The sequence below is a fragment of the Eleutherodactylus coqui genome, chromosome 3 (genome assembly GCF_035609145.1).
Source record: "Eleutherodactylus coqui strain aEleCoq1 chromosome 3, aEleCoq1.hap1, whole genome shotgun sequence".
Classification (NCBI taxonomy): Eukaryota; Metazoa; Chordata; class Amphibia; order Anura; family Eleutherodactylidae; genus Eleutherodactylus; species Eleutherodactylus coqui.
Genome location: NC_089839.1, coordinates 282,436,222 through 282,448,384, shown reverse-complemented (window position 1 = coordinate 282,448,384; position 12,163 = coordinate 282,436,222). Strand labels below are relative to the sequence as shown.

Below are 12,163 nucleotides of genomic sequence, written 5' to 3'. Positions count from 1 at the left end.
GACAGTAGAAGTTCAAGCCATCACTATGGCATCCCTATTAGCGTGTGTTCACCTGTAGCCGATTTGTTGCGAATTTTCAGCAACTGACGGAGTGAAATCTGCTGTAGACCAACAATAAAATGTTTTCTACCATATGGAATTTGGTGCGAAATTGCTGGGTATTTTTTCAAGATGCAGAAAATTCGTGATGTGTGAACATACCCCAATACAGCCATGTGCTAGAGGCCGTATACAACAGTGCTGACAGAATCACAGCTTACTCGCTTTCCAATGACGGATGCTAGTAGAAGCAGCCATCCATCGTGTTACTTGATCCCATACCATAACTTCCAAAATGACTGCCTACACGTTATGCATATGGTGGATACAACATTTTACCCCTTCTGTGATAGCTAGACCCAGCATTGCCAGTCAGTCAAGTGCGTCTTTACCAAGAAGTCAGGAACAGCAAGTGTCCAGATAAATTGCCTTTAGAGGGGTTCTGTAAGCAAAAAAAATAATTCTATCCTCACCTGTTCCTCACCGGGCCGGTCACCAGACACCTCCTCGTCTTGCATGTCCCTCCTGCAGGCTGTATAAGGCAGTGCAGAAGCTGGAAAAGTTCCAGCTTCCACAACTGCCTCGACCCCTGCCGGGCGACAAGTGCTTCCGCCCTGGTCAGTGGTTGGCACGCGACACGTCACTCCTATGCCGGCCGCGTCGGCGAGTGCGCATGCCATCGACTCCAGAGGCTAGACGCGGCCGGCGTAGGAGTGACACATCACGTGCCAACCACTGGCCCGGATGGAAGTACTTGCCCCCTGGCAGTGGCCAAGGCAGTTGTGGAAGCTGGAACTTTGCCAGCTTCTACACTGCCTTATACAGCCTGCAGGAGGGACATGGGAAGACGAGGACGTGTCTGCTGATTGGCCCGGTGAGGAACAAGTATAGAATTTTTTTTTTTTTGCTGACAGAACCCCATTAAAGGGAATCTGTCAACATCTTTTTGAAGCCCTCACTGAGAGCAGCATAATGTAGTGCCCGTGACACTGATTACACGGATATATCTGCTGTTTGAATCAGTGCAGTAGTTTGGGAGAAACTTGCATTTTATCAGTAGCAGCTCATACATAGAGGACTACTTCAAGCAGTCTTGCATACTCAAGAGCTGCAGCCTAGCCACACCAACTCACCCTCCAGCCACTGATTGGCAGCTTTATCTCTATGCACAGTAATTGGCTGACAGCAGCCAATCACTAGCTGGAGGGCGGGGAGAGTGTGGCTAGCCTGCAGCTCATGAATATCGAGGACTACTTTAAGTAGTCCTCTGTGCATGTGCTGCCACTATTAAAATGTAATTTTCTCCTAAACTACTGCACAGATCCACACAACCGACATATGACTGCGATCAGTGGGACAGTCTTTTCTATACGGTGCCCTCAGAGAGAGGTGCAAAAAGATGGTGACAGAGTCTCTAACGTGCACCAATCAGTGATTAAGTAAGTTGATCGGTGCTCAATTACTAGTATTTATAGTATTCAATAATCAAAAGGTATTCAAATGAACGATTATAGGAACAAACATTTGTTCCTCATTCACAGTATTGACAGGAAGGGATTTGCTGCCAACAAATCAAGTCCATATAAAAGATGCAATGAACAACAAACAAGTAAAACTATCATCTGTCGTTCAAGGTTTACGTGGGGCAATGATTGAGAATGAACAATCGCTTGTGGTATCATCGCCCCACGTGTAGAAGCCCTTAAAGGGGTTATTCTGTTACGGGACAGTCCAACGATACTAAAATAACAAAAAGGAACTGCCTAGTGCTAAGGCCCCGCCAATCTACTGGTGTTTGATCACATCCACCCGCTGTCATCTAATAGGAGGCTGCAGCATCATCATTCTGTACTCGTGACATCAGTGTTCACATCCCGAGCGCCGTGACGCCAGGAGTTCAGAACGATGACGCTACAGCCTCCGATTGCCGGCAAGTGATGGCCGAGGACATCGCATGGAGATCGGCGGGGTCATAGTGCTAGATCGCAGGGGCTGAGGTCAGGCAAGTACAGGTCCTTTTGTCATTTCAGCATGAACGGACCTGTACAAAAAGTGTTGTCCCGTAACCGGATAACCCGTTTATGAAACTTGATAACCAAAGACAACGCAGCCATTTCATAATCTGCAATCACAAATGCCGACTCTTGAGCGTCAGAACAAATTTTTGAGTTACTGGAGTCATACTTCATCATCCCACAAATATAAAACTAACATCTACTCAACCTGTTCCATAGAAGCCACATCGCGATTTAGCGTATTAGCCAACTATGTATTTGAGAACTTCAAAGTTAAAACATGGCTTCCAAATATTGCCTTCTAATGTTCAGATTTTTTTTTTCTGTATTACTACTAAAAATTTAGTCTTTTTACAATTTTTTTCCTCCAGTCCCAAGATTACAATTGAACTATATATATTTTTTTTACCGCAGACCGAGAAAGGGAACCTATAAAAATAGTAATAAGTACCGTATTTAAAGTTCCTCCTACAGTAACTGAACCAGTGTTCCCCCTACTGCAAACATATAAACCCGGAACATACAAAAAAATAAATACTCTCATCCCTGTCCTATTTACAGAGCGAACCTCCCTTTCCCAATCACCCCCAAACACACCCAGGTTAATAAATATCCTACAAAAAAAAATCTAAATTTTCATCATTAATTTAATGCATATGCTGATGGAGAACCACAAAGTTTTTGTTATGTACAAAAAAAGTTCTATAAATATAACATTTTAAAACGGCGGGGTGTCCCAGGAGACGGCTATATACATAGCGGGGAGGGAAAGACGAGAGGAGGGCATGCCTCGGCCGAAGATCAAGTAAAAATGTGTATAAAAGATTATACATAGAAACCCTTACATCCTTTGGATGTTTGAATTATTACACTTTTGTGGTTGTCCATCACCAAAATAAATAACAGCGGGTTTAGGAATTTCGGTGGTGAGCGTATAAAAATTTCTGATGCTTGTCGCATCAGACCTATGAAATCTTGTAGTTCCTGGGATTCAAGACACCTTATGCATTAGACTCAAATCCGTTACGTGTCACAGATTAGTAACAGATATGCCTCGTCCGGGGCCTGGCACGGCAGATCATGACATATCATCGTTGACTTGTCACATGCTGAGAAACTCAGGACCGGTGACAGATTTGCTGATGTTCTTCGCTCAACTGAGAAAAAGTGTCAGACATGGTTTCAATCCTCAGGGCAAACCGTCATCTTCTAGGCTCAATGCCACTCGCTGGGAAAAAAAAACAACATAGAATACAAAATGAGGACATGATATGAGGCGGCTGACAGAAGACCAAAGTGACTACTCAGCAAGGAGATCACGAGATCACATCTACTAGAGAGCACAGCTGGGTCTCTGCAAGATCACCTACAACCTGCGGCTTACAGAAGGCACAGTATAGGTGTTTGGAACTATGATTAGAAACTAAGAGAGAATAATAGATACCCCCCCAAATGACCCCATTTTAAAAACTACACCCCTTAATGTATCCACTGAGGGGGGTCAGGAGTATTTTGACCCCACCGTTTTTTTCAGGAATTAATTAAATTTAGAGGAGAAAAAATAAAATTTCCTATTTTTGCAAATATGTCATTTTAAAGACATATTTTTTTCCTATAGTGCCCATGAAAATGAGGATTGACACCCCAAAATGGATACCCCCGTTTCTCCCGTGTTCAGAAACATACCCATTGTGGCCCTAATCTTATGTCTGGATGCACAATGGGGCCCAAAACGAAAGGAGTAGTCGGTGGCTTTAAGAACATAGATTTTCCTTGAAGGAGTTTTAGGCCCCATAGCACTTTTGTAGAGCTCTTGAGCGGCCAAAACCAAAGAGATCCTCCACAAATGACCCCATTTTGCAAACTAGACCCCTTAACGAATTTATCTAGGGGTGTACTGCATATTTTGACCCCACAGTTTTTGAATGAATTCTAGCAAAGCAAAAGTAAAAAATTGTGATTTTCGTTTTTTTGTCAATTCAATCATTTTAAAAACTGCTTTTTTTGTACAGCACACACATGAATGAAGACTTGCACCCCAAAATGGATACCCCTGTTTGTCCCGTGTTCAGAGACATACCCATTGTGGCCCTAATCTTATGTCTGGATGCACAACGGGGCCCAAAATGTAAGGAGTAGTCGGTGGTTTTCAGAACTGAAATTTAGCATGAAGGTGATTTAGGCCCCATTGCCCACTTGTAGAGCCCTTGAGCTGCCAAAACGACAGAGAACCCCCACAAGTGACCCCATTTTGAAAACTAGACCCCTTAACGAATTCATCTAGGGGTGTACTGTGTATTTTAACCCCACAGGATTTGAATGAATCTAAGCAAAGCAGAAGGAAAAAAATTACAAATGTCATTTTTTTGGCAATTTTGACAATTTAAAAACAGTTTTTTTTTGTACAGTGTACATAGGAATGAAGACGGTCACCCCAAAATGGATACCCCCGTTTGTCCCGTGTTCAAAAACATACCCATTGTGGCCCTAATCTACTTATAGGACACATGGTTAAGCCTATAATGGAGGGAACACCTGTTGGATTTCTGGGCACAACTGAATAAATTCCAGGCCCCATTGCCCACTTGTACGGAATAAAAATTGACACCTTAAAAAAATTGTGTAATCCAATGCGATTGATCTGCGTATTACCGCGGATCAGACGCATGCAGAATCCGTAATTCCTATCCGGTCGTGTGAGACCGACCAAAGTTAGATCGCTACCTTTTTATCACTTGACCGTGGACCGCTCAATGAGGCCACCCGTCACTGCTCCAGACTCTCGGTGACCATTGGTCGCTGGGAGCAAGGAGATTTAACATTTCCTGGGCTCCCCGCCTCCTGCGCATGTGTCCGGTGTTTTGCCGGCGGTCGCATGCGCAGAATCTGGGAAAGTTCACGGAAAAAGATCGCGTCGGGGTGCAAATACGGAGGCCTCCGGTAAAAAGTTTCATCTCCTCTCACCGATCACATCTGTGAGGGGAGATGAACCTTCACCTTTTTTTTACTTTTACGTGATCGCCATTATCCATTGGATAACGGCGAACACGTGATCAGGAACCGCTCACCACGGATCTCCGTGAAATCTCCAGGCTCTCGGCTAAGTTTTGTAGCCAGGAGCAGGGAGATTTTAAGTTACGCTGGCAATTCACAGCTTTTGCGCATGCGTCCGCCACTTTGGCGACGGCGCGTGCGCAGAAGCTGGGGTAAGGTCCGCGGATAAATCCGCAGGCCTTAGGTACGTAATTTCATCCTCCCTCACGGATATGATCCGTGGGGGGTGATGAGACGTAAGATTTTCCAACTTTTTTTTAAACTTTTTTTTTTTTACTTTTCTTTTACTTTACGTGATCACTGTCATCCATTGGATGACAGTGATCATGTCCCCAGTGACATCCCTCTGCTCCGGGCTACACATGGCAGCCAGGAGCAGAGGGATTTTAAATTTCCCAGGGCTCGAACCCGCCTGTGCACGCGCCCGATGATTGACATCGGGCGCGCGTGCGAAGACAGGGACCTCGGGGAGGACCGAGGTGAGTATTTTCACCTCCCCTCATGGATCCGATCCATGAGGGGAGGTGAAACTGAAACTTTTTTTTAACTTTCTTTAACTTTTTCGCGACCGCCGCTATCCCGGCTCCTTCAGGAGATTTAAAATTTGCCGGGGTCTCCCGGGCTTCTGCGCATGCCCGTGACGTCATTGTCTGGTGCGCACGCGCAGAAGACCGCCGGCGGGTTCCGGGAGGACCAGAATCCTCGGGGGCAACGCAGAGAAGCCGGGTGAGTATTTTCTACTGCCCTGATGGATCCAATCCATCAGGGCAGCTGAATTACTACATTTTTTCACTGTTTTATTTACTTTATTGCGATCCATTGGATAGCGCAGATCGTAATGCCGGGGGGGGGGGACTGCCCACATCCTGGGATGACAGCTCCATGCTGTCGGCTACCTGCGGGCACCGACAGCATGGAGCTGTCACGTCCTTAGGCAAGTGGGCATTAATCCAAAGAGGATGCATAAAACTACGTCCTCTAGGATTAAAGCCCACTTACTGAGGATGTAGTTTCCTGATGGGGCGGTCGTTAAGGGGTTAAGATTGATCGCTTAGGTACCCCGTACTTGTATCATCAATCTCAAAGTTGGTGCCCAAACCAATGCAAGATTTACTTTGGGCCTATGCTGTGCCACCACTTGCCGCAACTCGAGCATCAGAGTACTATGACATGTACATATATTTCTATTTTGTGGCCATAGCTGCAGTACTCACAGCTGGATAGACATGCCCGATCTGAGACGTTCGGCCAATGTGGATCTCTTCTTCCTCCTCTTCTTCCTCTTCAGTTGTTTTCCGGTAGACTGGATTATCAAAATTCATGCTCTTTGTATTCTTCCTCTTCCAGTTTCTCCATATGAGATATCCAGACAGACAAAGGAGGGTGAGAACAGCTAAGAGACAGGAAGAGGTGACAGATGAGGATCGGTGGCTGTGTGAGCAAATCAAGAACAAGATGGCACAGAAAATATGGAAATATAAAGAGACCACAGATCTGTAACTGGTGGTTCTTAATAAACATTCAGCACCGCTACGCTGCGCAGTGCGACATGAGGAGGTCTGCTCCATGTACTCAGGCTATAGTGAGAAACTGTCGCTAACATTATCTGCATAGACGTCACGCTATAAACGACACATTTGCTGTAGCAGCGGGTTGTAGGAGGCATTTGTCGGATTCTAATATTAGATATGTAGCAGAGCTGAATTTGTGATGTAAATCGTTGCAACTGACTATAATATAAAGAAGGTATTACAGCAGTTTTACCGGCAGTCCTGGGTACGATATGCTATAACACATCTCTGTTACATATTACTGCAGACATCGCGAAAACAGTAAAAAGGTTATTCCAATTTCAGGAAACTTTGTGAATCAATTCTTCAACCAATGCCAAAAATTGGCGTGACTCCATAATAATAGGACTCTGGGCATGACCCCATACTAGGACTCTGGGCATGACCCCATACTAGGACTCTGGGCATGACCCCATACTAGGACTCTGGGCATGACCCCATACTAGGACTCTGGGCATGACCCCATACTAGGACTCTGGGCATGACCCCATACTAGGACTCTGGGCATGACCCCATACTAGGACTCTGGGCATGACCCCATACTAGGACTCTGGTCATCACTAGAGATGAGCGAGCATACTTGCTAAGGCACATTACTCGAGCGAGTATCGCCTTAGCCGAGTATCTCCCAACTCATCTCTAAAGATTCGGGGGCCGGCACGGGTGACAGGTGAGTTGTGGCGGGGAGCGGGGGGGAGAGAGGGAGAGAGAGATCTCCCCTCCGTTCCTCCCCGCCGCTCCCCGCCCCCTGCTGCCCCCCGAATCTTTAGAGACAAGCGGGGAGATACTCGGCTAAGGCACTACTCGCTCTAATAATGTGCCTTAGCGAGTATACTCGCTCATCTCTAGTCATGCCTCCATATTAGGACTCTGGTCATGCCTCTATGCCTCCTACGGTACCCATTTTTAAACTATTATTATTCAATGTATAGATTAATTCATACGGAATCTACACATAGCATACAATGGCTGAAAGAGCCAAGTGGGCTTAGGTTGCGTTAGGTTTCCATTGTATGTGTTAGGCTCTATGTACATCATCAACAGAGATTACAATGCAGTGGCAGATCCATTATACATATTTATATCTTCAGTGCCCGACAGACACCACTGATTTATAATGGGGTCCATCAGGTTCCAAGGCTTCCTCCATTGCCAACATTTCAGAAGACCAAAACTTTTCATCTATTAGTGATTGTATCTCTACTTTACTCACCCACGGGTACTGCTACACCAATGACTGCGGCCGTCAGTGTGGACCTGAGGTCAGAATCTGCATTACCATCTAAAAAGACAAAAAAACATTACTGATTAGAAGATCTGACTGTAATACATGTAGACCGAAGCAGCGAAAATCTGTATACAACACAAGAGCATATAGTATCGTCAACAGTCTGTCAGATGGCGGTTGAATGTAATACTATGGTATTACGTCATTCTACAGGAGTGATCAAACCATCAAAAGTTCTTGTCCCCTATGGGGACTAAAAACAAGAAGAAAAAAGTCAAAATTAGTTTTCAAATTTTTTTATTATTAAAAGTAATAAAAGTTTTGAAAATACCCCTTTGCTTTTTTTTAGTTAGATTTTTTAAAATTATAAATATGGCAAACACATATTTAGTATCGCTGAGTCCATAAAAGTCCAATCTAACCAAGCAACGTATTATTTACCCCGCACAATAAACATCGTCCACCCCCCCCCCCCTCATCTCTGACGTTATGTATTTTCCTGTCCCCCCATCTCCAAGAAAAAATGTGATAAAAAGCAATCAAAAAGTCGTATGTACTCAGAAATGGTACTAATAGAAACTACAGGACGTCCCACAAAATACAAGCCCTCACACAGCTATGTAGACAAAAAAAAAAACGAAAAAAAATTATGGCTGCAGAAAATAATTTTAGTTTTTTCCAATGATACTCTATTTTTATTTATTTTTAAAGTAGTGCAGCAAAAAAAATAAAATATAAATTTAGTATTGTAGTTCTCATACTGACCCATAGAATAAAGTTAGCATGTGAATTTTATTGCAGTGTGTACGCCATAGAAACAAGACCCTAACCCCGAAGATAGTGGAATTGTGATTTTTTTTCTTCATTTCACTCCATTTTGAATCTTTTAAAACTTTTTCAGTACATTATATAATAATGTAATAATAATAAATAATTGTTATGGTACATTATATAAGTAGCATTGAGAAATACACCTCGTCCCACATAAAACAAGCCCTCAGACAGCCACGTCGATGGATAAATAAAGGAGTGGTGATTTTTTAAAAGTGGGGCAAAAAAAACAAAAATGAGGGGGGAAAAAAGGGCCTTGTCCTTAAGTGAAGCTGAATGTTTCATGAAACTAAACTAAAATATTGAGGAACTGGTTAAGTAACAATTCCTAGTTAACCCCTTAGGAATGAGGCGGTTTTGTACCAGAGACTTCTTAGGGATTTTACCCATGTGGTCGTTTTACTGCCCTGTTTTTTTTCCTTCAGCTACCATAATTATTTTTGCTGCGCTTTTTTCCCCCGTAACATATAGGGCGGTTTTTTATGTGTTTTTACTGACTGTTTTTCAGTTTTATTTAGCACGCTTGGTCCTTAAAGGGTTAAATGGTTGTTCTTTGGATGGTTAGGCAAGAAATTGTACAAAAAAATGGACCCTGTATATTGACATAGGTATATTTTAGAGCAGCTACTGGATTGTATCCAAGGTAGGGGGGTAGCGGGACAACATAAGAGGCTCTTACAGTGCTGGTAGACGCTGTTGTTCGCAGTAGTCGTAACCCGCATTTCTCTGTGGCTGGACGTAGAGGTAGTTCGGAGGTTGTCAGTAGGGCTGGAATGATAGGTTATCCCAGTGGTAGTGACGGTGGTGGACTGCGGCTTTGCAGTAGTCTTGGTAACTGTAGTAAGAATGGACTCTGTAGTAGGAGACTCCGTCAGGAGCGGTGGGACAGTTGCTTGAGTAGTTGTAATCACTGCAACTAATAAAAGGAAGGAAATGACAATATTCGCTCTTATTATATATGTAATGGATATTACATTTCCACGTTTTTAATTTAAGGACCACATTTTTCTATCCTTGCCCCTTCAACTGATTGCCCGTCACACTCTGGAGGTCTCCTATGTATACTGCCTGCAGTCATTTTATGCAGTGCAGCCTCCTGTCTGATATTTATCAACCACCACCTTGACAATTTGATTTTTTTTCCTGCTCGCTTTTTTTTATGTTCTGCTAACCGTCCCATGATGCATCAGCACAGTATCACATGACCAGCTAGAGCCTGTATTATCCTCTGCTGGGAGGACATTGCCATCACCTTCTGTATTCACCTAAATAAGCAAAAGACCATAATCATACAGTCAGGAGGATGAGCTGTGATCTCCTTCATTATAACTGTGTGACAGGAGCCTCTGATCATCAGCAGTAACTATAATGAGAGTGTCTGTGTCCTCCTTTCCCTGCGAAGAGCTTGTGTGGTAGAGTCCATGCAATATCATCAAACAGAAAATATTCTGAAATGACGTTTTGAGAGAACATAAAGCCAAGTAATTATCAGGTGGTTAGAATGAGATCACATGACCCATCTGAGCAGAAGGACTCGGGTATAAAGGAATAACTAAACAATGTAATATCTTTCTCTCTATACACACACACACACACACACATTATATATATATATATATATATATATACACACACATATATACATACACACACACACACATACATATATATATACACATACACACACACACACACACACACACACACACACACTGAAAGAATAGTTACATAAATTAGAAAAATGTCACTAGAGTGGCCCTTTAAAAGTAGAACCGTCAGGTCTTGTGTCTGAGGGTCACCTTTATTGAAGAAGGAGACGTGGAGTTTGGGGAGAAGTAGTTTTCTATGCTTTGATTCAGAGGTTTTTTTTTTTTTATAAAAGGCGAGTTACTATGCTGCCAATATTTGTTATAGAAAACATGTGGGTCCTCCTTCACCCGTCCCCCCACACTGATTGACAGAGTTTCTTGTATGAGTTTGTATACCAAAATGATGTTCAAATCACAGATTATGGGTATCGGGAGGACGACTCTCAGGCTTTCTCTACATGTGGGTCGGAGGGGCAAGCAGGTCTCACAGGCTCTTTTTGTGTGGGTGGGAGGGGCAAGCAGGTCTCACAGGCTCTTTTTGTGTGGGTGGGAGGGGCAAGCAGGTCTCACAGGCTCTTTGTGTGTGGGTGGGAGGGGCAAGCAGGTCTCACAGGCTCTTTGTGTGTGGGTGGGAGGGGCAAGCAGGTCTCACAGGCTCTTTGTGTGTGGGTGGGAGGGGCAAGCAGGTCTCACAGGCTCTTTGTGTGTGGGTGGGAGGGGCAAGCAGGTCTCACAGGCTCTTTGTGTGTGGGTGGGAGGGGCAAGCAGGTCTCACAGGCTCTTTGTGTGGGTGGGAGGGGCAAGCAGGTCTCACAGGCTCTTTGTGTGGGTGAGAGGGGCAAGCAGGTCTCACAGGCTCTTTGTATGGGTGAGAGGGGCAAGCAGGTCTCACAGGCTCTTTGTGTGGGTGAGAGGGGTAAGCAGGTCTCACAAGCTCTTTGTGTGGGTGGGAGGGGCAAGCAGGTTTCACAGGCTCTTTGTGTGGGTGAGAGGGGTAAGCAGGTCTCACAAGCTCTTTGTGTGGGTGGGAGGGGCAAGCAGGTTTCACAGGCCCTTTGTGTGGGTGGGAGGGGCAAGCAGGTCTCACAGGCTCTTTGTGTGTGGGTGGGAGGGGCAAGCAGGTCTCACAGGCTCTTTGTGTGTGGGTGGGAGGGGCAAGCAGGTCTCACAGGCTCTTTGTGTGTGGGTGGGAGGGGCAAGCAGGTCTCACAGGCTCTTTGTGTGTGGGTGGGAGGGGCAAGCAGGTCTCACAGGCTCTTTGTGTGTGGGTGGGAGGGGCAAGCAGGTCTCACAGGCTCTTTGTGTGGGTGGGAGGGGCAAGCAGGTCTCACAGGCTCTTTGTGTGGGTGAGAGGGGCAAGCAGGTCTCACAGGCTCTTTGTATGGGTGAGAGGGGCAAGCAGGTCTCACAGGCTCTTTGTGTGGGTGAGAGGGGTAAGCAGGTCTCACAAGCTCTTTGTGTGGGTGGGAGGGGCAAGCAGGTCTCACAGGCTCTTTGTGTGGGTGAGAGGGGTAAGCAGGTCTCACAAGCTCTTTGTGTGGGTGGGAGGGGCAAGCAGGTTTCACAGGCCCTTTGTGTGGGTGGGAGGGGCAAGCAGGTCTCACAGGCTCTTTGTGTGGGTGAGAGGGGCAAGCAGGTCTCATAGGCTCTTTGTGTGGGTGAGAGGGGTAAGCAGGTCTCACAGGCTCTGTGTGGGTGGGAGGGGCAAGCAGGTCTCACAGGCTCTTTGTGTGGGTGAGAGGGGCAAGCAGGTCTCACAGGCTCTTTGTGTGTGGGTGAGAGGGGCAAGCAGGTCTCACAGGCTCTTTGTGTGGGTGAGAGGGGTAAGCAGGTCTC

General features: G+C 45.3%; 1 protein-coding gene across 3 annotated transcripts in view; it reads right to left on the bottom strand.

The window, feature by feature from the left end:
• Positions 1-870: 870 nt before the first annotated feature.
• The window catches only part of LRP8 (LDL receptor related protein 8), a 234,577-nt gene continuing 223,284 nt past the window's right edge, over positions 871-12,163 (bottom strand). For all 3 annotated transcript variants that reach the window (XM_066597574.1, XM_066597576.1, XM_066597575.1), the window contains 4 exons: positions 9,418-9,654; positions 7,893-7,961; positions 6,323-6,501; positions 871-3,282 (listed from right to left, as the gene is read on the bottom strand). In XM_066597574.1, coding sequence (XP_066453671.1) covers positions 3,244-3,282; positions 6,323-6,501; positions 7,893-7,961; positions 9,418-9,654 — 524 coding nt within the window. In that variant the 3' untranslated portion in view covers positions 871-3,243. The remainder of the gene's footprint in view (positions 3,283-6,322; positions 6,502-7,892; positions 7,962-9,417; positions 9,655-12,163) is intronic.